At 43.5% G+C, this 26,269-nt stretch overlaps 1 protein-coding gene and 1 long non-coding RNA gene across 8 annotated transcripts in view; one reads left to right on the forward strand and one right to left on the reverse strand.

Moving 5' to 3' along the window:
- The window catches only part of ESYT2 (extended synaptotagmin 2), a 75,162-nt gene that overhangs the window by 33,137 nt on the left and 15,756 nt on the right, over positions 1–26,269 (reverse strand). For all 7 annotated transcript variants that reach the window (XM_082398836.1, XM_082398833.1, XM_082398832.1 and 4 more), the window contains exons 2-6: positions 14,356–14,397; positions 13,375–13,509; positions 10,930–11,006; positions 6,866–6,938; positions 6,530–6,619 (exon numbers count right to left, since the gene is read on the reverse strand). In XM_082398836.1, the coding sequence (XP_082254962.1) occupies positions 6,530–6,619; positions 6,866–6,938; positions 10,930–11,006; positions 13,375–13,509; positions 14,356–14,397 (417 nt within the window). The remainder of the gene's footprint in view (positions 1–6,529; positions 6,620–6,865; positions 6,939–10,929; positions 11,007–13,374; positions 13,510–14,355; positions 14,398–26,269) is intronic.
- Positions 14,404–19,639, forward strand: LOC309631935. The gene is made up of 2 exons (XR_014246651.1): positions 14,404–16,733; positions 17,106–19,639. It is a non-coding gene; the product is annotated as an uncharacterized lncRNA (long non-coding RNA).

The raw sequence follows: 26,269 nt of genomic DNA on the forward strand, positions 1-26,269 counted from the left end.
AAAAGGGCAAAAATATTAAGTATGCAAATTATTTCCAATTATCACATCAAATCATGCAGGTTTGTTTCTTTATAAATGAAATGGGTTAGTACATACTACTGTCCTATACCTTGTTTTTCACTTTGTAAAACATCAAGGTCGTTGTCCCTTGTTGGTATAGATACCTTGCCTGTTCTTGTTTTGTTCTTTTGATGTCAAAATTTACTCCAGTAAAATCATAATTATTTATATACCCATCCTCCTATTGACGAGCACTTAGAATATTTACAATTTCTCTTTTATTGTAAGTAATGAATCAGTGAATATCTTTGTACACACGTGTTGTTACATACACATGGAGACTAGCATTCAAAAAGTGGAAATTCTGGTCAAAGATACACGTTCATTTTTTATGTTGATAGATGCTACATAATTGCCCTAATATTGTACAAACTTACATTCCCATCAGAACTGTATAAAATGTCCTTTCTTTACAACCTATTAAAAATATTTTACACCTATATTAAAAATCAGTCTATCCAGCAGTTAAAGAATGGTACTTTATTGCTGTTTCAGTCTGCATATTCCTCATACTAGTGGGACATGTTCCATTCATTCATTCAACACCTGTATTTTATTGCTCATTTTTCTAGTGGGTATTTATCTTAGAATAATTCCTATATAGTTGACTGAGATTCTATTAAACGGATGTGGACAGGTAAAAAGTACTGATTGGAAACACTGCTTTTCCTGTCAAGACGGATACTGCACATAATGAAATTACTTGTGCTCTATGTTGTAGAAGATGCCAAGTGAAACTGCATGACCTCTATTACCCATAGAGCTGGAGTGACAAAGCTGGGCAGTAGGTGGTTATAAACATGAACTGGAAGGGTCAAGATTCTTTCGGACAGAGCAAAACTCAAAAGCAACAACTTTAATAAAGTCCTGAGACACTAACCTCCCTAGGACTCCCTAGCACTCTGACTACGATCTCTAAACGCGTTTTCCACTAAAAGGAACAGGGGATTTTGAAGAAATGGCTGACTCCAGGTCTGGGGCACCCTGCTGAACCAGGAGTAAAGAAGCACTCACAGGCCCTCCCAAAGGGCAGTCACCCGGAGGGGATTATAACTAGAGTACAAACGCTCAGGTGACAGAGGGCCGACTCGCAGGACCCTTGGCAAAATGGTAAGATGTACCTGGATGCTACCCAAATTCAGAGAAACAAAATGCCTGCGAGGCAGGGGCAGAATTCATGGAAGGACAGACTCAGGTGAGCTTGAAAAGAAGAGATCTGAATGCAAGAAAGAAGGCCCCAGGGGAAGGGCCTCCGCGTTCAAGGCCCTGAAGGGGGAGCTGGCCTGTCCCTGAACACAGGGAGGCCAGGGGACAGAAGAGCCAAGCTGAGGGGGTGAGAGAGGAGTGTGAGTGACTGTGTGCGGGAGGACGAGAGTGAGTGTGTGAGCAGGTGGACAGGTGTGAGGGCAGGGCAGATCCAGGCAGCGCTTTGGGAAAGCAACTAAAATTAGTGCCAAGTCTGGATGACTGAGATCTCCTTTCGGGAAACTGAAGAACCAGTGAGACGTGCTCCCAAAGGACAGGAAATCAGCTCTTTGGGCTGCCGAGGAACAGTGAGTAAGGTGGGCACGTTGCAACTGCAACCCCACCAGCGCAGCATGTGTTCACGGGAACCTCAGTCGGCTGCCCTCTGCCCTCCGTGCCATCTGTGGGTTGCAGGAGAGTCGGCGACAGCCACTGCTCATTTCAGCACTGACAACACGCCAGGCGTCCTACACAGGAAGTCTGTTAAAAACGGACTGGTGGAGACTTCCCTGGTGGTCCAGTGGTTAAGAATCCGTCTTCCAATGCAGGGGACGCGGGTTCGATCCCTGGCCAGGGAACTAAGATCCCACATGCAGCAGAGCAACTAAGCCTGCGCACCACAACTATTGAGCACGTGCGCCCCAACTAGAGAGACGTCCGCGCGGCACAAGGAGGAGCCCGCGTGCCGCAACGAAGACCGGATGCAGCCAAAAAGAAAATAAATATTTAAAAACAAAACAAAACAGACTGGTGGCTCCACCCTTCTCCAGAGTTTCTGAATTTTCTGATTTGGGCTGGTGGTTAAAGGTCACGAATATTTTTCTTATGTCTTAAAGCTCCTAGGACTTCGAGCTTTCACTTGGGATGTAGAAAACTGGGAAGAGCATCACTCCTGAATGCATGGAGAGCTGAGGCGGCAGGGCCATCCCAGGGCAGGAGAGCCAGAGTAAACCCTGTGAAATCCACAGAAATCGGGCAGGCCGAGGAGAGCACAGCTGCTGCAGGAAAGACAGAAGCCCTGCCTTCCAGAGGCGAGGGACCACAGCCACTCAGAGGACAGGAACAGAATTCACCCTCTATGCCTTGACCACAGAGATCCGGTATCGCTGGGGGCAGGTGCAACACTCTCTCCTGCACAAGACCCTCCAAAGACAGAGTCACAGGGAGGGGGCAGGGCCACCGAAAGAGCACCACAACAACGGTGCTGGGGCAAGACGCTTCAAAATGATGAAAGACATCAAACCCCAGATCCAAGAAATGCAGAGGACACCTGGCGGGATAAACAGCCACAAACTCCCCAGTGGCTTAATGTGTGGCCTAAGACTGGGCCTCTTCCGTCCAGTGGGCTCCATGGACCTGCCAGCCCAGCCCTCCCTCGCCCCTCATGACCACCTCCCACGCACGGCTGCAGGAATCGGTTTCTGGGAGCCTCGTTCGAATGCTGCAACCTTCCTACTCCTGGTCTCGGGGTTAAGGGTCTGTATCTGATGCAGCTGGAATAGGGCAGGCAAGGACCAAGGGAAGACCGGGAGGCTCACTCCTGGGGGCACCGGCAGCCAGCGTTTCTGGCCTGTGGCCTGAAGGACCAGAGGAGGCTGGTCTCAGGGTGAGAGAAGAACGAAGCTGAGGCAGAACAGGCACAGGAGACAGTGGCCACGGCGTCCACATTCCACATTCCGTCCTGTTCCTGACTCCCAACTGCAGCCCCTGCATGAGTTTCATGAGACATCCATATATGCTCATTTTGTTTTTAAATAAAGCTCCCCCTTCTCCCCCTTCCTTTGCTTAAGGTACCTCAATTGCCGGAGTCCTAGCTAGTAGGATTCAGTTTCTTTTCACAATCACTCTAAAAGGAAGATGCTATTTCCATTTTGTAGATGAAGAAACTCAATCTGTGGATCAAAGACTCAGCAGGCATGTCCTTTGCTAGCTGGGAGGACCCCTTTAGGATAAACAGGTTCAGAGTGAGCCCCAGACCATCTCCTGGAGAAGTTCTAGAAAGGACCTCCTGACCCAGTCTACTCTAATCCATACTCCTGAGACAGACCTAAAAATGACCTAAGGGTTCTGAAACACCCTTAAGAGTGTATGCCAGAGGCAATCCCAACAACTGTCAAGTTAGCATGAGTGGGTTGCCACCACTCCCCTGGGACACGTCCAAGGGTAGAGAGTAGGTCGCCCTGGCTCGTACCAGAACCTTAACCCCAGCTTCTGTGCTTACCAATGCTCGACCTCTGCTGCCAGGACCCCACCAGAATGCTAACCCTACATATAGGAAAATATTTAATTTCTTAAACATCTGAAGACTCACTGAGTGCCAGGTGCTATACCAAGTGTTTTACATTTAATCGTCACCTCTAATCTTTTGAGGGAAGTATTAGTGTACTCCCCATGTTACCGATGGGGAGACTGAGGCTTACAGAAATGAAACACAGTTGGGCCTCCGTATCTGAGGGTTCCAGTTCTGCCTTCTCAGATTCAACCAAACACGGATCAAAAGTATTCGGAAAGAAAAAATTCCTTAAGTTCCAAAAGGCAAAACTTGAATCTGCTGCACTAGGGCAACTATTTACATTGGACTTTCAACGATTTACACAGAATTTACACCGTACTAGGTATTATAAGTGATCTAGAGATGATTTAAAGGATACGAGAGGATGTGCGTAGGTTATGTACAAATGCTACGCCATTTAATAAGGAACCTGAACACCCACAGATTTTGGTCCGTGGGAGTCCTGGAACCAATCCCCTGTTGGATACTGGGAGAAGATGGTAATTTGTTCAAAGCACACAGTTCAAAGGAGAGAAAGAAACAGGAGCGGAAAGTGAGGCTGTGTGGCGCTCATGTCTGTCACTTAACCTGAAATAAAGGGACAGTACATCCGCCCTGCCCCCACTGTGCTGAATGAGGTCAGCACTGCAGACACCTGTGGTTATTTTTTTAAAAACAAGTAGCACATTATCAGAACTAATCTAAACAAATCAACGAGCAAAAAACGTGCGAAAGTTTCATATTCTTCTGAAGGTTGCCATGCTTCTAAATCATCTGGATAGTCAAAACCCCAATCTTTCTGTTTTTCACTGGGGTGAGGAAGGACTTGGCAGCCAGCAGGGAATTCTGCTCTTACATTTTCCAGATGAAAGCGACTGAAAAAGTCCCTTTTCTCTGAAGCCTGTGCTTGGTGACTGTAATTCACCATATAAGGATACAAGTGATCCTCAACCTTTCACAGCCTCATCCTGCTTTTCTGAGTACTAAAATTTCATTTGGAAATTAATATTATAATGTTATTTTTATTTTATTTTTTATTTTTTGGCTGCACGGCTTGTGGGATCCTAGTTCCCTGACCAGGGACCGAACCTGGGCCCCCTGCAGCGGAAGCACGGAGTCCGAACCACTGGACCGCCGGGGAAGTCCCTACAATGTTATTTTTAAACTAAGTATACCTAAGAAAGATCCAATGAAGAATATTACAAAGTTTTGAGGAAGATTTAAAGATTTGGATTTTGTTACATTGAGCTGAAAAAAAACTCTTTAAATTGTTAAAAATTCCCTGCAAACTAAAAATACTTATCAACTTGCTAAGGATTAGTTTTTTATATTCATTAATGAAGGAATTTTTTAAACATAGTCTTTTCAACAACTTGTATGTGGGGGAAAAAAACCCATGAATTTTGAATCTTTTACGGATTTCTTCATTTCTCAAAATTGTAATAAATTAAAATTTAACACAGATGTTCCCTAATAGCTTTTGAATTTTACCATGTTTTGTGTTGTTAAGATACGTTCAAAATAAGCCAATTATTTAAGCAATAAAAAGCAAATGAGAATAATAATTTTAGCGGTAACAAAAAGTGATGACACTTACTTCTTATGTTTTTATACAGAAAAGTACCACTTGTTTGGTCTAGATAAACTTGTATTTTAAAAACCAGCAACAATGATTTATATTATTTGAATCAAATTATACAAATGAATATCCCCATTTTACACTACACATGATGTTAATGACACCTCCAGAAAGAACTCATCGCAGGTTACAAAAACGGCACACTGTGAAGAGGTATCTGAGAAACAGATCCATTCATTCATCAGACATTTACTGAACTGTATGGAGACAGATATGGCTGTGGCTTGCATAGATTAAGAAGTGTGCTACGAGGCACAGGGACAAGGAGGGAACCTGGCTGCCCGTGTCCTGGGAAGGGCAGCATTCTAGGAGAGGAGGGAGAGAGAAAGAGGGAGGTGGAAGGGACAATGGGGGAGGGGGTGGGGGTGGTACTACCACTGCAGTGGACAGATGACCATCTGCGAGTGAGAGCCGGCCCCTGGTGGGTCAGTCTGCCGGGGCAAGACCCCTAGCAGTGAAGTCCACTGAGGACAGAGCCAAGGCAGGAAGCCAAGCAGAGGCTGCAGAAGCCCAGATGAGGAGCCTTGTAGGAATGGAGCCACCCAGGTGGGGATGGACAGTCCCAGTGAGGGGAGGGGCCTCGGCGAGGAGAAAGGGTCTCAGTGAGGGAGAGTCTAGGTAGGTGACATTTTTATTGTCTTACTTTTGTGGCTAATAATAAGTATTGACGACTTATAACCAAAAATGGAATGTAAAATAATAATATCACGGTTTATCCAAGTGTTAAAATATAACTTAGTCAAAATTAATCTTTGTGACTCTTAAAAACACAGCATACTGTGTGCTTCATTCAACACACCCCGAGAGGCAGGCAGTGGTTGGCGGGGGGGGGGGGGGCGGCTGCAGGGCGACTCAGGCTGAGTATGCGGATAGCATCTCTGCCGGACCAGGGCAGGTCCAGGTGCAGATCCCCAGACTTCCTGGTTTTGTGACTTGGACAAATCAGACTCTCAGATCCTGGTCGGCAAAAGTACTTAGTGTTAGTATTTAACTACAGAGCTATGAGGATTGAATGAGTAAATATATATCATACTCAGTGATAGGTGCTGAATGTTAGTTACAACCTATACTTTCTAAGGTCTGCTTTCAAATTTTCTGCAGCAAACATATTATTTTTATAATGAGGAAAAAACTTGTCTATGGAGAGATGTGAAGCCCTCTGTTAAGGCATAAAGAGATGAAAGCACGCAGGATTCATGCACCAAAGGGAATAAAGTGAATTAAGCTCTTTTTCTCCACTCTGTCTATTCTTCGATATGTACACATTCTTGTCAGTGAATGGGAAGAAAAGAATGAAATAAACATTGACTTACTGGCTTCCTAAGGAAGAAGATAGACAAAGCTCCCACTAAGGGCATGTCTCCAATCAGTGGTTCCAGGATCACCCGCATTGTACCATGAATCTAAATTCAAATGGGAAACCGAAACATTAACAGAAAACAATTCCACAGGCCATTAGAGGCACAAGAAGGAGGATGCAGGATCCTCTCAGTGATTCCTGAACATCTGACTTCAGGTTTCTCTCAAGTATAACCTATAAACAAAAACTTAACTTCAAAGAAATTCTGAGTTAATAAAAACTTCATGATTTTCTTTCTGAATAGAGCACAGAGAATTTGAGAAGACTATGAAACTTAAAAAAACCTTACCTGTATACTTTGCACACCAGCTCTACAAAAATATCGCTTGATCTCCAAATCAATCTCACAATTTCCTACAAAACTAGCAAAGAAAAAGTTCTGTATTACATTCTCTTAATCACCACAGACCTGCAAGCTATATAATCTGAATACAGTGACAGTAAAGCAACCAGAACTAGACTGTAGGCAAAGCTGTAACCTGCAGCCTGGCTGTGCCAGAGTGTTCTAGTGCCAGCGCTGGAGCGGTCACTGACACCAGTCAGTACCACCGCACGGGTGGCGAGGCAGGCAGCCTGGCCAGAGGCCTTGGTATAAATGTCACTTCTCAAAGTGCAACTTCTGGAGCAGTCTCTTGATGGAACGTAGTTTTCATTTGTTTTATAAACAACTATGCTTGTTTAAAACATAAAAAATGCTGAGATTATATTTCACCACAAATAAATGCTGTGCCCAAGCTCCCCGTACTGAGGAAACTAGCAGTGCTCAGGGCCCTCTGATGTCAAAGGTTAAAGACATTACATCCATCTGAGGCATCGATTTTACTCAACGATTAGGTCTTTTCAATCATTAATGTGAAACAAACATGAATACAGCATGATGCTGAAGGTAAGGCTTACACCCATCTTTACAATGAACATGGCACGTCCACAACGTTTTGTGTGGGATCCGTATGATTTGACTCCCACCCTTGACTCTTGGAAGCAGGACTTCCCACTCCTGCGTGGGAGTGTCGGGGGGCAATTTGATAACCATGAGAGCGACTGTCTAAGCACATGAGCAAAACAGTGACAAAAGGCATCTGGGATGAAAGTCTTCCAATATTCACAGTCCTGATGTAAAAGTCAATACCTGTAGGTTCTTTTGGTGAAGGGGGGACGTACAGTCAAGCACACATTTTGGCAGAAAGTTGCTGCTAGCCACGAGGGGCAGACATCTGAGTTAATGATAGCAGTGCTTTTCTAGCTATGAGAAGATGCGAGAAATTGGGCTCATAACATCGTCTCCTGAATATATCTATCTGAAGACCTGTTCTGCCAGTTTTCCCAGAGCACAGAGGGCCTCATTCCTGATCTCTGCCCTGAACTCCTTTCAGGGTGTGTGGAAGGTCAGCAACTGCAGTAGCTGGTGGCCTCACCCTTGTAGAGGCAGATGGCGAGCGACAGGTTTTCGCCCACACACACTAAGACTTGATCATTTATTTCCTCATAGCTCTCAATTACTCCTTCCCCAACTCCACGGCCAGTAACCTAGTTACGGTCCTTATCTGGAACACAGGAAAAAGCAGACTTTTTAGAGACATAAATATCTGAGCTGCATAACTTGCGTATGCCGTCATGTCTGCTGAAACCACAAAAGCCAGGCTGCATCTTCAAAATGGTGTCCGGTAGCAGATTCATTCCAATGTTTATTTAATGAACGTGTATGCAGTGCTCCCTCAGTGCTGGAACAAGAGAACAAGGTTCCCACGCTCCTGAAGCTCATCCTCAGCCTAGTGGACAGCCCTTCCGGGGTGCAGCTGACCCGAAGACATACGCGGGGCTTCCTCTTTTACTGCACTGATGGCAGCAGCGTTTGCAGTAGTTCCAAATATGTTAAAGATGCAGAGTTTTCCGTATTACATCATCACAACATTCTATGCTCCCTTCTAGAATAAAGGTAATTGGTACTGACTGTTCATTTACTATATTAACACACTTTAGAAACTCAAAGATGACATGATAAAATAAAATGATCCTTAGCCAAAACAACAAACCAAACCCTGCGGGGCCGTGTGTCAGTCAGCAGCTCAGCAGCGGCCTGCACACAGCTGCGCCGGGGCGTCAGGGAAAGCCGGAATCTTGGCAGTCAATAAGACACCAAAAAAAAAAAAAAAGAAAAAAAGGCTCACGAACAGTGAAGACAAGAGCCAGAGAAAACCTCTCTACCACGCAGGCAAGGCACCTGGCAGATCCCTAAGTAATTTTTTTCCCAATTATTTTTTATTGTGGTAAAATATACATAAAATTACCATCTCAACCATTTTTAAGTGCACGGCTCAGTGGCATTAAGCACATTCAGATTATTGTGCAACCATCACCACCATCACTTCCAGAACTCTCTGCATCTTGCAAAACTGAAATTCTATACCCGTTAAACAGTGACTTCTGATCCCGCCTCCCCCAGCCCCCTGCAGCCTTCATCCTACTTTCTGTCTCTGTGAATCTGACTCCTCTGGGGGCCTCACATGAGTGGAATCAGACAGGATTTGTCTTTTCGTGACTATCCTATTCCATTTAGCATAATGTCCTCAAGGTTCATCCCTGTTGTAGCAGGATGGACACTACACACTGCAGGATTTCCTTCTTTATAAAGGTTGAATGATACTCCACTGTATGTACATAACACACCTTGCTTACCCATTCAACAGTCAATGAACACCTGGGTTGCTTCCATGTTTTAGCTATTGGGAATACAGCTGCTATGAACACAAGTGCACAAATACCTCTTTGAGACCTTGTTTTCAATTCTTTTGGGTATGTACCCAGAAATGGAAGTGCTGGGTCATGCAGTAATTGTTTAATTTTTTGAGGAACAACTATTCTGTTTCCATAGCAACCGTACCTTTTACATTCCCGCCATCAGTGCACAGGGGTTCCAATTTCTGCACATCCTCACTAATCTGTTTTCTGATAGGTGCCATCCTGATGGGTGTGAGGCGGTATCTCACTGTGGTCTGGATTTGCTTCTCCCTGATTAATAGTGATGTTGAGCACCCTTTCATGTGCCTGTGTCCACTTGTGTATTTGGAGAAATGTCTATTCAAGTCCTTTGCTCATTTGGAGAAATGTCTATTCAAGTCCTTTGCTCATTTCTGAATCAGGTTATTTGTTTTTTTGTTGCTGCTGAGTTGTAGGAGTTCCTTATACATTCTGGATCTCAATCCCTTATCAGATATATGATTATATGGATTACACTGCTTCTACAGATTGCTTTTAGTGTTGACTTTTAACAATATTAAGTCTTCCAAACCACAAACATGGGATGTATCTCTATGTATTTATGTCTTCTTTAATTTCTTACAGCAATGTTCTGTAGTTTTCATTGTACAAGTCTTCCACCTCCTTGGTTAAGTTAATTTCTAAGTATTTTATTCTTTCTGTTTCTATTGTAAATGAAATTGTTTTCTTAATTTCCTTTTTGGATTGCTTGTTGTTAATGTATAGAATGCAACTGATTTTTTTTTTGCATTGATTTTGTATCCTTCTACTTTGCTAAATTCATTTACTAGTTCTAAAAGCTTTTTGTGGAATCTTTCAGGTTTTCTACATAGATCATATTACCTGTGTACAAAGATAATTTTACTTCCTCCTTTCCAACTTGTACGCCATTCACTTCGTTTTCTTCATACCTAATTGCTCTAAAAGAACTTCCAGTACCATGTTGAACAGAGGTGGTGAAAGCAGGCATCCCTGTCTTGTTCCTGATCTCAGAGGAAAAGGTTTCAGTCTTTCACCACTGAGCATGCCACTTGCTGGGAATATATGCCTTTTATTATGCTGAAGTAGTTTCTGTCTGTTTCCTGTTTAAGTGTTTTTATCATGAAAGTGTGTTGAATTTCACCAAATGCTTTTTCTGCATCAACCTAGATAATCATGCAGGGTTTTTTTTTTCCCCTTCATTCTGTTTATGTGGGGCATTACACTGATCACTTTTCTTATGTTGAACCATCCTTGTATCCCAGGAATAAATCCCACTTGGTCACGGTGTATAATCCTTTTACTATGTTGCTGAATTCAGTTTGCTAGCACTTTCTTGAGGATTGTGGCATCAATGTTCACAAGGGACATGGGTCTGTCGCTTTCTTTTCTTGTAGTGCCTTTACTTTCTTTTATTTAACATGTTTTATGAATGATAGCAATTATCTAGGCTACCAGGAACTAAAACCAGAAAGTAAATAAATTTAGGTCTTCAACAAGAAGTTAGTCCAATTCCATCAAACAGCAGGTAAGAAATGTGCTCATTATATCCTCCACCTTATGGGTACAGCTAAGTGACATCACACATCATTAACTATGACATAAATACAAACTTACCTAATCTGAAGGTCCAAAATAATTTGCCTTTTGTCCACATTTTCAGTATACACCTTAACACCATTGATCCTGAGGGGCTGAAACAAGAACTGGCTTACTTAAAACGTAGGAAGGGTGAAAGAAAACCAAGCCCTGTGACATGGCAGAGCTGAGACAACGAGCTTCAGCATCAGGCCACAGGAGTGAAAACTCTGCTTCACAATGTACTAGCTGTTTCACCTCCAGCAAGTTGTTCAACCTCTGTCCCTCAGCGCCCTCATCTGTAAAACACGGTCAGGAGGGCAGCTCCACATGGGCGACAGTGAGGCTACAGGACACAGGACCATGCAGGTTGAGGAGCACGGCCTGGCACAGCAGGTGCTCAGGGGCCACAGACGCAGCTCCGCTATGACCCAGCTTCGCTCCTTCCCAGGACCCTTGGGCCCTTGTCTCTTCCATATGACTTTGACCCTTTCCCTCTACTCCATCCTTACTAATTGTTTAAAATATAACTTCCTTTCATTTTTTATGTCATAATTTTCCATTTCTTAAGATTTTAATACAAATGGGGTTTTTGAGTGAATCAAAAATACTAGCTACATTTTCAACACCTAATACATGCTACAAGGTCACAATCAAATGACTCTGTAAAAAGAAAAGGCAGACCTACAATAAATGCTATATTTCAACATCATGTCAAAACCTTTTTCCCATTAATTGATTTGAGACCCCTCCTAAGAAAGTTTTCACCATGACATCTGAGCATTAAAAACTCAAGCTGAAGAATGACCGGACCTCTGGAGTCTTACTGCTCACTCTGACAGTGTGGGTGTCCTGAAACCTTATTCCTCACCCAGCTGCAGGAGAAGCTCTAAGTGTACACCTCCTACCACCCCAGGTCCCGGGGCTTTTCTGCTCGGGCTCTCCTGCCCCTCTCTTCTGTCCCTTCAATCAAACAGCCCGGGTCCCGTGTGCCCAAAAGAGGTCCATGCAGCCACGGCGACGCCAAGCTCCCCGAATGAACCCGCACTACTCTCTGCGTTCCTGCCGTCTCCTCCGATGATGATCTTACATAGCATCAAACTGAAGCGCATGTGAAACAGGAACGTAATTCTTCCTGAGACAAACCCAGCTGGAGCGAGAATTCCAGATCTGCGCCAGCATGAGCTTACCTGACTCTGGGAGACACAAACGCCAGCCAGAGGGAGACAGTGACTGCAGGGCCGGAGGAGAGGGGCAGGCAGGGGAAGGACGCGCCGCAGAGACCTTATGCGGCTGTCGAGGCCTAAGCTAGTCACCGTCCGCCCTTCACAGTCACGTGCTTTCTAGCTCGTAGCTGTGTCTTCCCACCTGTCGTGACCGTTGGAGGTGACTGAGGTAAAGTGAAAATGAAAGGTAGTGTCCCATGGTGGTCCTATGCTGGCCCGGTGTGCTCAAACAAAAGGATGCCCACACCCCGGCTTGCAGCGTGCTGCAGATGTCACAGTCAAGCGGGCAAACGGCCTGCACAACACAGCTCGGCAGGACACACACACCTGAGGCACCGCAGAAGAGAAGGAGCATTCTCTGCCCACAGAAAATGGGCCTTGATGGGGAAAGGTGACTGACAGCCTGGGGAGTGTGGGATGGGAACGAGTCTGGGGGCAGTGACACGGATGGGGGTCAGATGGTCCTCAGCCACATTCACTGACACCCCAACAGGCTGAAGCACAGACATCGGGACGCAGTGCGTGGTGAGAGTGGGTTGTCGGGCTCTGCCCTGGTGTGTGAGTTTAAAAGTACCACTGAACTCCAAATTTTTATTAGGCAAAAAAACAATGTTGCCTTGAAACTAATGCCATGTTATGTGTCAATTACACCTCAACAGAAAAAAATATTACCTTCAACTGTTGCTAATTATTGTAAACACTGACTTAAAAAAATAAAAAAGGAAACTTGCCCTTAATGGTGGTCTTGAGGCTTCCTAGCAGTGTTGGAATTCGTGACTTTCTTTTGTATATAATGTGAGTCCAACAACAAAGCCTACCTTTCCCTTCCCCTGTGTCACTACCGCCACGCCGCAAGCCCAGCACTGGAGCCTGGGCTGCTGTCGTAAACGCTGCGGTGGAGCGGGCGCCTCCAGCTTGTGTCAGTCTCATCATCCTTAGTGAGTTTACACGTCAAACTCCCTTTCCAGCAGGCCGGACGGTAGAAGGTTGTACAAAGGTAATTCTAACAGGAGAACGTGGGGCAGAGACTCTCTGGGGCTGAGGGGACCTCCGACGGACCTGGACTGGCCGGAGACCACAGTGGACGAACGAGGCGAGGCCCCAACAGAGGAGGAGAGGGCCCCATGGGAGGCAGACCTGGGGAGGACCCACACACACTGTCAGCCTTCCGCAAAGCAGCTTTCTCTAGAGACAGTCTCAGGCAGTTTACCATTCTTTTCAGTTGTGCACAGGTGAGAACACTTAAGAAGAAACAAACCTGCTGCCCCACGTCAACCCTCGTGAAGCTGAAGGTGCTGAGGTGGGTGTGTGCTCCCCGCACAGCCGGCTCTATGGTTTCTCGAAATAACTTCTCTATAAATTGGCAAATAAAAGGCCACATGTGTTTTACAGTCTGAAAAGGAGAAAGAGCTCAGGTTAAACAAGATGGTATAGTCCTTAAGTCATCATGGAAAATTATGCTCCGATAGTTTACCAGAATTTTTGAAAAGCAAAAGGGGGGGGCCGTCCTTTTTGCTATGCACCTAAAATTTAAAAATGTATTACGACAGTAAACTATTGATTAACCAACCAATATGTTTCAGGAATTAGTTATTCTAGTTAAATATGCTGTTTAATCATATCAGCACATTTAATCATTGCTAAAAAGTCAGAAAATCCTGTGGTTTCAACTCACTGCTAAAAAACTTTCTAAAACTGTATCGTTCTCAACATTAATGAGTTTTCTTTAAGGATGGACTAACTTCTAGTGATTACTTTTTGGGTAATCATTATTCACATTAGTTTTTACTATATAACTCTAAGGATATATAAAATATAGAGATAAAAGAGATCTACTTCAAAGTATAATGATCTAAAAACATAACCTTTAAAAAAAAGATTATTATCTACCACTAGATTTCTTGGGAGTTATTTCCCTCTTCACAATAATGTTCCAAAATTTTCACTTATGACTATCATAAAAGAGATCTGAGCAGTAGCTGATCAGGAAAGAAGACACAGGGCCAAACATCCAACTATGAATATATCATTAACTTTCTCATGTCAAAGAAAGAGTCTGCACTGTTTAGAAAAGGAAAGTAATGTCTCAGTTATGACTGAGTTCTTCTGAGAGCAGAAGCCAGCCCGCTAGGTCCAAATGCGTTCACATACTGTCAGCATCCAAACCCCCAAATATGGCAATATGGCATGTCATCCTCTAATTCCCACTGATATCTGGTGTTCGGTATTCTTCTCTTACCTTATTTAGCCATTCTGCTCTTTCAGTGTCTGGAAAATGAACCTAAGAGAAAAACACACACACGACTTACAATCTCCTGACAACTCTCAGTAAAACGCCACGCAGGCCATTTAGTGTTCTTCTTGTATATCTACTGTTTGTATGATGCTGTTTAAGCCCGCCGCTGGGAAGCCCTACACAGAACCGTGCGGCCCTGGCTCTCCACGCTCTAAGGACACTCTGAAGCCCTTGCCCACCTCGCCGCCGGGCCGAGGGGCTCCCGGAGCATGCAGTCTCAAGCTCCTCCTTCGCCACCAGTACGGCCCCTGCCTGCAGCACCTAGGCTCAGAGCCTCAGAAGCCCACCTTTCCCTCCCCTTCTGGCCCAAAGGAGCCGGCACAAATCTCTCCACACCATCTCCCAGATGAGGATTAGAATTCTAATGGTTCTCCATGATGGGGCCTGTATACTGGAGAAAATAAGCACAGAGGTAGGAAAAAACCTACTTGGTGTTAAAACAACCCCTGCAGAAAAAGGCTAAAGCTGTTTTGGACAGGGAGTCCTCCTCTGAGAAATGCTCCGTACTCCCCCACCCCTCGAAGAAAGAAGAACACGCTGGCCACACTAACATCCTGAAAACTGCAGTTCTGGCACAGCTGCACGATGCATCTCAGGCAGGTCTGTACCGGTGACTGGGACAAGGTCTGGAACTGCCACACCTACCTTCCTAAGTAACACAGATACTGTAGCCAGTAAAAGACAAGCCCCACCCCATCCTCTGGCTGAGAGGAGCTGGTCAGGTAATATTACTGTGGGGTGAGGTGTCCCCAAGAAGATGTCTTTGAGGACCAACTCCACTCTCAGGCTTGGCCTCTAAGCGCAAACCACGGAATGGGGCCGGAAGCAGCCAGGTCCTGGTTGGAGAGGCCACCGTCATCATGTCTGTTGTGGTTCCACAGCTTCACGGAGAGGCCACAGCACGTTCCACCTGCCCCACGTCCATGTGCCCGAGCAGACCTACTCCTTTACGCTGCAGGATGTGAAGCTTTTAATTTGCTTGAACCCAAGGGTGGGCTAGCATGACAAGTTAAGTTTTTCTAAATTAAGTTAGTTTGAATCCATCCTGGGACAAAACCCAATGGATAGCAACCTTCCAGAATGAAGAAAAGGCTCAAGAGTTGAGAAAGATGAGGCTCAAGAAGCAAAGACTCAGGAAAGGACTGCTGGCGAAGCTTGCCCAGACCTGGAGGCTATGTCACTGCAGAGGTTCGACCCGAAGGGAACTGGACTGCACTTTCCCCCCAAAAAGGCAGGAGGCATTTGGGGCTGGGGGTGGGGAGAGCTGGAGGGCTTACGAGACTAGCTGGGCTAGGCCACAAGAGGATTAGATCGTGGCATGAGGTGGCTGATGAGGGTGAGCTCTCTTCAAGGCCTTTCAGCTGAAAGGTTCAGAGGAGCAAAAGCGGAGGGAAGGTAGATGCCGAGGGAAGGCAGATGCCGAGGAATGGCCAACGGACAGATCGTAAATCTCCCCGGAACTAGGTTTCTGGAAGATCAATGAGGGCAATACGACTAAGCTACAAACTACACTTGTGTGAAATAATACAAGTAACTACCATTTACTGAGTATGAATTGCTATCTATGCAGCAGGTTCTGTGCTAAGCTAGTCACGCACATGGTATCTGAGTTAATTCTTACAACAAATCTACAAATTTGAACTATTACTACCCCAAATTTGCAGGGTAGCTACTAGTGACAGAACGGGGATGACAAACCAGACTGGTCTGCCCATGCTCTTGGCCACTTTGCTACTAAGGGACATGGAAAGTGCGTGGAGCTCGCCAAGCCCTCAGGAGGACACACTCCGATCAGAGTAGAGTCTGAAACTCCGATTCCATGCCTTAAATGTACGAGGTCCTGAGTGCCAGCCAGAAGTAGAAAATTTCGTTTAATAGTGATTCGTCTATACTCCAGAGGTTACACAAATCCTGAAACAGCCGATGGCAAAGTTCAGCAAACACAATAGCAGTTCACAGTAAAACACTGTTACCAGACCCAGTGTTCCACCCAAGACTAAGAAGAGAGTGATTTAAGACTGGTTTCACTCAACATTCAAACTCCTTCCTCGGAAAGAGCTAGTATCCATCAACACGAATTAATAATTAAGTAGCAGTGACAAAATTCCACGTGCATCCAAGCACCCTGCAACCCAGCAACTCCATTTCTGAGAATCTCTTCTGGAAAGATGATGCGTGCACAGCGCTGCCCGTGGCGGCCGCGGCCAGGACCGCTGGGTGGAACAGACGCTGCACCCACACTCGAGGTGCTGCACAGCCGCAGGAGTGGGGAGGGGCTCCAGAGCAGTGATTTCCAGAATTGTTTGCATACTTGCTGTGGAGTAACTCCCAGGGTTTATTTATTTTTTTTTTTTTAAACATTTTTATTGAAGTATAATTGCCTTACAATGGTGTGTTAGCTTCTGCTTTATAACAAAGTGAATCAGTTATACATATACAATATGTTCCCATTTCTCTTCCCTCTTGCATCTCCCTCCCTCCCACCCTCCCCATCCCACCCCTCTAGGTGGTCACAAAGCACCGAGCTGATCTTCCTGTGCTATGCGGCTGCTTCCCACTAGCTATTTTACATTTGGTAGTGTATATATGTCCATGACACTCTCTTACCCTGTCACATCTCACCCCACCCCCTCCCCATATCCTCAAGTCCATTCTCTAGTAGGTCTGTGTCTTTATTCCCGTCTTGCCACTAGGTTCTTCCCAGGGTTTATTTTTAAGTGAAAGTACAAACGGAGAAAAGCAGGTACAACTGGCTACCATTCATCTCGGGGTGCGGCGGTGGGGGGGGGAATAATAAAAAATTTTTAATAAAAAATGAACAAAAATTTAAAACACTGTTGCCCGGGGAAGAAGGGGACAGGGTAGAAGAAACGAGCGCATGAGAAGAGCCCTAGGTGGAATCAAGCCCCCCAACCCTGCCCAGCCCCCAGTGCAGCCCCACTGGAGGGGACCCCGCTCTGCTCCTGTTTGGGAACACGCCCAGCCATCCTCACAGCCACCACCACGACCATGCAGACAGGCCTCGAGTTACACAACCATGGGCACGGGCAGACCCTCACCTCCTGCCTCCAAGTCCAACTCGTAAAATCTCGGCACACTTAAGTGGCTCCTTTCTAATCTTCCCAGCACTGGAGAATTCCTATTGATACCAAACAAGTGATTTAATTTACCAACTGGGCCCGTATTAGTCCCTCTCTCTTCCAGTCAGTACATCGTACCAAATTCATGTGTGCAAATACCATCAAATAAACTTCTACTTTCAATTAAAGCATTACAAGAAACTACTATGTTTGGTAATAGAAAACATTGCCAGACTTTCCAATTAATGAAAATTTATTAATAGAGGCCATATATTCTTAAAAATACTGTTATGTTTGTATGTGTGCATATAAACATATACTTTTATATGTTATACAAGTTTATAAATGTACAGAAAAAGTTTGCAAGAATACAAGGAGGGGGCTTCCCTGGTGGCACAGTGGTTACGAATCCACCTGCCAAGGCAGGGGACACAGGTTTGAGCTCTGGTCTGGGAAGATCCCACATGCCACGGAGCAACTAAGCCTGTGTGCCACAACTACTGAGCCTGCGCTCTAGAGCCCGCAAGCCACAACTACTGAGCCCGCGCTCTAGAGCCCGCGAGCCACAACTACTGAGCCCTGCGCGCCTAGAGCCCGTGCTCAGCAACAAGAGAAGCCACCGCAATGAGAAGCCCGAGCACCGCAACGAAGAGCAGCCCCCGCTCGCCGCAACTAGAGAAAGCCCGCGCGCAGCAACGAAGACCCAACGTGGCTAAAAATAAATAATTAATTTTAAAAAAAATACAAGGAGGGGAATGAGGCTTTTATATTTTCCTCTATTTCTGTAGGTTTGAATTACTTGTAAGAAGCATAAACTACTTTTCTAGTTATTATTGTAATTTACGATTAAAACTAAGAATTTTCTAACACAGAAGTATACAATAAATGACTCTAAAATTATGTGACAATAGAATTTTCATAAACTACCTTTTAATTATATTAGAGAGAATGATACTTAGAAACAAGACGCTCTTATAACATAAGTAATCTACTCCAAATCTGATTTGAAAATTTTTTTTTCTGAATCATCAAGTTTTAAAGGTAAAGTACAACTATGTTGAAACAAACAGTTTAATGACCAAAAACAATAATGACTCCTGTAAAAAATATTCCAAAATGAAATATTCGCCTTCCCTAACAGTATTTGATTTCTCTAAATTCACCGGTATTTCTCAAGTTAGGTCTGCCAGTGCACCAGCAATTCCTATTCATCCTGTCACACCTCAGGCAAGACACACACCAGTCCCACGAGTCACCTACATGTAATAATAGAGCTTCTCTACTCACCATCATACACCAAGACAGAAATACAATTCACCTGCTGTGAATTCTGATTCTGTTACTGCATTTTCGTCACTGTGCTTTAATCTACCGCAAACGTATAGATTGTTCTTTTTGAAAAACAGGCTGAAGAAGCCATTTTTCGAGCAGTTAGTGGGGTCTGGCTCTGTGCCCAGAGCCAGGGACATGACACGGAATTGGATGTGGTCCTGTCCTTGGGAGGCTCATGCTGGCGGGTGGACGGGCATGGAGAGGTATGACCGCCAGCCTAGGAAGAAAGAACAGTGCGGGCTGGGGAGGGTCTGATGCTGCCTCCAGGAGTCCACGAGAGACTCAGGAAGACAGTACGTGAGATGGGTTTGAAAGGGTTAGCTGGGGTTGCCGTGCAAAGAGAATACGCTAAGCAGAAATAATGGCGCATGCAAGTTACTCTGGCTGGATTAAGAGAAGGGAGGAATGGTAGATACTGAAGCTGAGAACTCAGGTCAAAACCAGCCTGAAGTGCCTGCTGTGCCACGCAAAGGAGTGTGGATTTTGTTCTACTGGCAATGGGTCAACGCTGGAGTTTTCAGGAGGGAAATTATGTAAGATTAATATTTGAGGAAACGGATTCTGGAACTACCAGAGGAGAGGGCAGAGAAACCATCTGCACAAGTAGGCTTCCAGTACAAGTGAACTGGCTCACATCACTGAAGTTTATGTGAGATGAATTCTGAAAGTCAAGCCATCTCTTAGTGGAGAATCCCAGGACATTCAATAATTGAGGTTTTTAATTTGTAAGGGATGGTTTCAAAGTGCCAAAGAAAAAGAATGTATCAAAATTGAAGACAGTAAATCTGTTACCAAATTTTAAATCTGTTCACTAAGTCGAAAATCTGCTTCTCACTAATACATATTCATAAACACTTGTTTACGTTCCACAAAACAGAATTTAAAGTAGCAAAAACATCACAGAGAAAGGTAGAGATGTACAGGGAAAATAGAAAATGTGTTCCTAAGGCATACAGGAATGATGAACACATGTCATTCGGTTTCAAATCCAATTTTTCAGCTGAAAAACAAAACCTAAAAAACAAAACAACATCCAAAAAAAAAAAAACCCACTCAAATCTCCTCTACAAGTCTAATTATGAAACAAGTTTTCATATTTATTATTCATAGTATCTTTACAAACTAGAAATAACCATTGTATGAGTACTGAAATTTTGATTATTTTTAAGAGTTGACACTACCCAAGAAATCTTTTTTAATCTTTTCTTTAAAAAGAACAAAGTCATATTTTGGATTCTAATATGATATTGATATTATCAAAGTTGTTTAGAAAAAATAAACCAAATACAAAAGACAGAGCACTGACTGTGTGCCAGAACCCTACCTACAGACAATGTCTTGTTTAATCCTCACAACAACCTTGTCCACAGTTAATGCCCCACCTAACAGATGAGGAAACAGACTCACCCGAAGGATAATTTGTTAAAATCACAGGGGAATAAGTGAGCTAGAGGGAAGAGGCCCAGACCCACAGGGCTCTGAAGTCCTCCCTAAAGTATAAAACATGCAACAAATTTATACATAGCTAAAATTTTCTATTGAATCATATCTCACCCACTTTTGAACATGGGATAATGTTTAGAACTGAAGCTAAACAGAAGAACTGTCTTTCTTTAAACAGCATTCCCCTTGGAAGACCCTGTTAATAGTCGGCACTTGTGCAGACGTCCCTGCTCAGTCCAAGGCAACTACACAAAGTGCAGTTGCAGGGAGTCCTGCTGAAATCCCACCACCACTAGTGGTGGTGAAACACTCAGTGTAAATTAACCCATTCCTTTATTTTAGAAATCTAAAATAAGGCGGTCAATGTCTGGGAAATACGAGTGAAGATAACATATCTATTTCACCTGAAGCATTACTGATTTAATGTCTTTAAGTAAAATACAAAAGATAATGGATAAAATGATCGTTTTAGAAACCAAATGCCATTAAACTTCAAATAGTAAACTGGCCGATCAAGTTCACTTGTTCATATTGTTCCTTATTCCAAGAAGGATTTGAGCTTTGCTCATTTCTACATTCCTTTAGGCAGTGTCTCAAAAAAACCAAAAACTAAAAAACCAACATCAAAAATCCCACCAAATTCCTACTCGGAGTAATGACTGGTCCCAGTGGCAGAATTCACTTCATCTGGGACAGCTGCTCAGAGTGTGCCCTGGAGCCCAGAACAGGTCCCCGCTGGGCAGCCGGCCCTCCAGGCGCTACCTCACCGGTCACCCAGCACACCAGAGTGTCACCCGCTCTCGTCGATCCCCAAACACCAATCTTCCTGCAGTATGCAACGAGTTCTACCTAAGTCCACAAGCTGAAAAGATCTAAGCAGGAGTTTTGTTTTCCTGTCTAAAATTAACACTTACATCTTAAAAATAAGAATAGATGAGGCATGGCCGAGGAAGAATGGGCCAATTGAACCCCATCAACCCACACAACCATGAGAGATAAAAACTTGAAGCCACTAAAAAAAAAAAAAAAAAAAAAGAATAGATGAGGCAAAACTAGGACAATCGAACCACAGGTTCTATGAAACCATGAGAAGCCTGTACTTTATCATCTCACAACAGAAACTGTTTTCAGGAAGTCTTTAAGCAATCAACACATATCTTCACCTGGAAGTACACTGCAGTTTACTTAAACAGACCTGACTGCATTCAAAGAGTTCACAGGCTGGGGAGAGACTAACTAAAAATCTTCAAACGTTTAATGTTCCTTTGTCTGCATATGGATTAGTCTTAAAATCAATGCAAATGGGAAAGGAAAGACTCACAGACACTTAAAATTGCCCAGAAAAATTCAAAGCGAGTCCAAGTTTCCAACATATAGAAGGACTCCCTGGAGAACCCAGGATTTGGGAGCTGCTGTCAATGATGGGCAAAGAGGGTCGTTCTCACTCTCTCGACCTTGGGTCAACCGGCCATCTACAGCTCTCTATGCCAGTGCTTTCCAATCACGACAGACACAGAAAACCATGTGTATACAGTCTGCTGAGATAAACTAGGGGGACCTGGGAGCATCTGCATGGGGCTTAGAGGAAAGCCCCTTACAATTTCTTCGTGCTATGTAATTATGACGGGAAAAAATCATTAGAAACACTAATAAATACTTACACTGGACAAGACTTCCAAATAAGAGGCTTTAAACAAAGTTGCAATGTTAAGCCACCAGCATCTTGCAGCATCCATGCTACCTCCTTGTGGCCCCGCAGTGGGGAGCTCTGGGCACTCCTCAAGGCTGGCTGGTGAGCATGTCAGGAGAAAACGACTCAAACGTAAACTGGCACCAACATAAATTTGTGCCCTCCGACCTTTTTACACTAACATTTCTTTACCCATTAAACCATCTCCATCTTTCCTCACAACCCCAATTCCAATCTGTCACCTCCCACCTTCTCCAGAGATTCAGTATGCATGGAAATTGGAAAAATAGGATCAAGAAGTCTTAATAGGATATGTTTTCTAAAATACTGGGATGCTTCCTCCTAATAGCTACTCTATAAAGAAGAAAGTATTCAAGGCTAAAAAGGTGAGAGAGGAACGTCTCTCTCAGAACCTCTATCAAATGGTAACAGTGTGGCCAAATTACTCCTTTGGATGGTAAAAAGAAATTGCACAAAATAACTGGATTTATCTATTTCTAGTGTACATAAAAAGTAGGCAATTAGTTAATTCACACAGAAAATACAGCAATTTATAATTTTCAACATCCACAGCGTTACAATTTTCCCAGTGGTTTGTTACCAGCTTTATGTAGACTTTGATTACTGTGTAACAGGGTGATTTGATACACCAAGAAGAACACTGTAGTACAAAGACATTAAAATAAAACTGGAAAAGTTTTAGGCCTTTGTTTAAGGCCTTTCCTACCAGGAAACACTTTCAAAATTCTCTCCAAGGGGCTTTTTCGTTCATGAGAAGTTTCACTAGGGAGTCTGAAGAAGCACTACTGTTCCTGCCGTCTTTACCTGAACCCACAGGTAGGGAGTGACCGGACCTCTCCTACTTGCTCACTACAAACGACCAGAGTGAGGGTAAATTTGTTGCTTCTTCTGTCATTTCTAAGAACTGGCTGCTGACAAGAGGAAAGATGGCTGAAACCACAGTGGAGAGCCACAGCTCGTGGACCCGAGGCTCTTCCTGGCTCAAGGATGGCAGAGGTGGCAGAAGAGGGGAAATAATTATATACCACTGTTGACAAATACAAATTATACAACTGTTGACAAATGCTTGTTTAGAGCATGTTTATCGCCCAATAATTCATTACTATTTCTTTGTTATATAAATGACCACTATTTTTGCAAATAGGTAAACAGTAAAATAAAAATTAAAAAGCTAGCCTCGGGGGCTTCCCTGGTGGCGCAGTGGTTTAGAATCCACCTGCCAATGCAAGGGACATGGGTTCGAGCCCTGGTCCGGGAAGATCCCACATGCTGCGGAGCAACTAAGCCCGTGGGCCACAGCTACTGAGCCTGTGCTCTAGAGCCCGCGAGCCACAACTACTGAAGCCCACGTGCCTAGAGCCCATGCTCTGCAAGAAGAGAAGCCACCACAATGAGAAGCCCGCGCACCACAATGAAGAGTAGCTCGCCGCAACTAGAGAAAGCCCGCGGGCAGCAACAAAGACCTAACACAGCCTAAAATAAATTTTTTTAAAAAAGCTAGCCTTGAGGAATCCCTGGCAGTCCAGTGGTTAGGATTCTGCACTTCCACTGCAGGGGGCACGGGTTCGATCCCTGGTCAAGGAACTAAGATCCTGCATGCCACGTGGAGCTAGGCTTATCCCAGCATACCTTCTATAACTAACAAAGCTGTCCAAATTATGTGAAAACCAATTCTTATTTCTAATTCGCTAAAAAGGAATGTTACTATGAGGCTTTCTATAATATATCTGTTATGTTAGATATACTATTCATCCATCCATTTATTTTTGAAGGTGGACTTAAATTTCAGTGCATGCATAGAATGAAAAGAAAATTTAAGCCAGGACTGAGTCAGTGGCAGGGTCAAAAGAGGGATACATCTAACTTCTACCCAGGAGAACAATTAGACATCCCTTCATCAAATACTAATGCCAAGAGATTTATTTAATGCCTTACATATAGATGCATGTTTATGATAGTTTTCAAAGACCTGAAGTATATTTTAACAAAATTCTAAAGTCATTTAGACATTCTTTCTGTAACTGCTAAAAGAAAAAAAAAATCACACAAGGAAATTATTTGACAATCTTGATTTAAAGTCCAGGTTTTGGCATGAGATATATCAATCTCATAAATTAAAATGAGTCCAAGAATAGAAAACACATCTCCTTCTCATCTCCTTCACTAAACACATAAGAAAATCTGGTTGTTTTTTATTTTAAATTCCAATCCAATGCTACTCTTCAAATTTACAAGCTTAGGTCTTGACTGGGATGGACAAGAAGATAGAGATGTAACTGTGGCACTGAATTAACTGCACACGTTCTGTGTACTATGTGGGATCCACCCAACTTTGTTCTATTATAAAAAAGGGGAGCAGAGGGAGGGGAGGGGGGGGAAAGTGGAAGGAAGGGAGGGAGGGAAGGAGGGAGGAAGTATGAGACTGTGAAGTTGGGATTAAATTTACAGATTACAGAACTGACAGGTTTACCAAACATCTACATGGAATCAGAAGTCACATCATGTTTGAAATTTTACTGTGAATTTTTCATTTTCAAGAAATAGGTTTAGTACCATGTAATATTTATTAAATTTTAAAATACTCTTCTAAGGAGAAGAAGCAACCCTATATATGAACTTTAACATAGAGTGACTTTCTGCAGTATTTCAAACCTACAGAATTATCCTGGGGAAAAACTACCATTGTAATGAGTGTGGCAAAATCGTAAGAGTTCTGAGAAATTATACTGGAGAGAATCTGTGTGGGAGTTTTTTTAGGGGGGGATGTTTATTTTGGTTTTGTTTTTTTAAAGCAATTCAGAAAAGCTATGAATAAATCTTTTGATTTACAGTAAAGAAAAAAATACGCTTATACGATATTTCTAAAAGCTTACTTTTATTCTCTCACACAGACAGTAAATATCTCAAAAGTTATGAGAACGAAGTCAGAGGAATTTACCAACCTAAAATCTTCTTGTTTTCTCCTTTTATTCCTTTATTTGTATGCAATGGAGAAACAATAGGTAATCAGGCACTTGAAAACATTAAGACATTTTTCCTGAATATAATCATTTATCTTTACTGGATGTTTGAGACCAAGGTTCCAGTACGTCTCCCATAGTGCTTGTTTGTCATTAACTGTGATCATGCAATACAGAAATACCTAAAACAACAACAAAAATAAAAAAGAAACCCTTCAGTTTTGGTGTTACAGTGATGATCCAGGGAGAAACACTGGCTTACGCTATCTTTCTTTTGTTTTCCATACAAGAGAGTAAATAATAACAAGATACCTCAGGAAAAAATTACAAAAATTTTTGTACATCTCCTGATCAAACCCCAAACTCTCTCCAATTCTTCCTAGGAAACCCACTAGTTTACTTACTATAAATGCATACCTCTATATAGAAACCAATAATTAGATCAGAAGATCACCCTCAAAATTTTTTTCTTTTGAAATAATTACAGATATTGCAAAAGTGCACAGAAAGCCCCTGTGTGCACTTCACCCAGATTCCACCCCCCAATGGTTACATCTTATACAGCTATAGTACAACATCACAGCAGGAGATGGATGGGGTGTCATCGATCTATCAATCCATCACCATTGTACCTATCAATCATGTCACCTCTCTCATTTTCTATCACTTATCTACCAGTCTCTATCATCTATCACACAGGTAGTCAAAGCCACAAAGACGTGCATGGGATGTCCAGAACAGGGAAGCCCTGAGACAGAAAGTGGACTCGTGGTTGCCCAGGGTTGGCATGAGGGATGTGGAGGGAATGGAGAGTGAGTGCTAGAGCATATGGACAAACACATTCTATTATAAAATTTGATTTTGGTGACGGTTACACAATCCTGTGAATATACCAAAAACACTGAATTGTATACAGTTGACCCTTGAACACCTCGGGGGTTAGGGGAGCTGACCCTCTGCGCAGCCAAAAGTCTACATATAATTTACAGTCAGCCCTCCGTATCCTCGGTTCCAACCAACCGCGGATTGTGTAGTATCTGCACTCGTGTGGATCAGGTATTTCTCCAAATAATAACAGACCAAGTAAGTAACTCCAGTGGCCTCGAGGTAAACTAGTAGCTCGATTCAGAGCTGTTAGTCAATTAGCCAACAAACAAGGACACGTTAGTGATGTATTTGGCCTTAAAGGGCCCCTGGGCCACTCACTGATGAAGGAAGAGCAGAGTCATGCCATTGTGGGCCCCAAATGATTTCTGAAATTAAAAACCTATATAAACATCGGAACCAAAATATTTGGTGAGGCCATAGAATTCCGTGACTAAACTGCCCTA

This window comes from Balaenoptera borealis (assembly GCF_965194805.1).
Source record: "Balaenoptera borealis genome assembly, chromosome: 7".
NCBI classification, from domain to species: domain Eukaryota; kingdom Metazoa; phylum Chordata; class Mammalia; order Artiodactyla; family Balaenopteridae; genus Balaenoptera; species Balaenoptera borealis.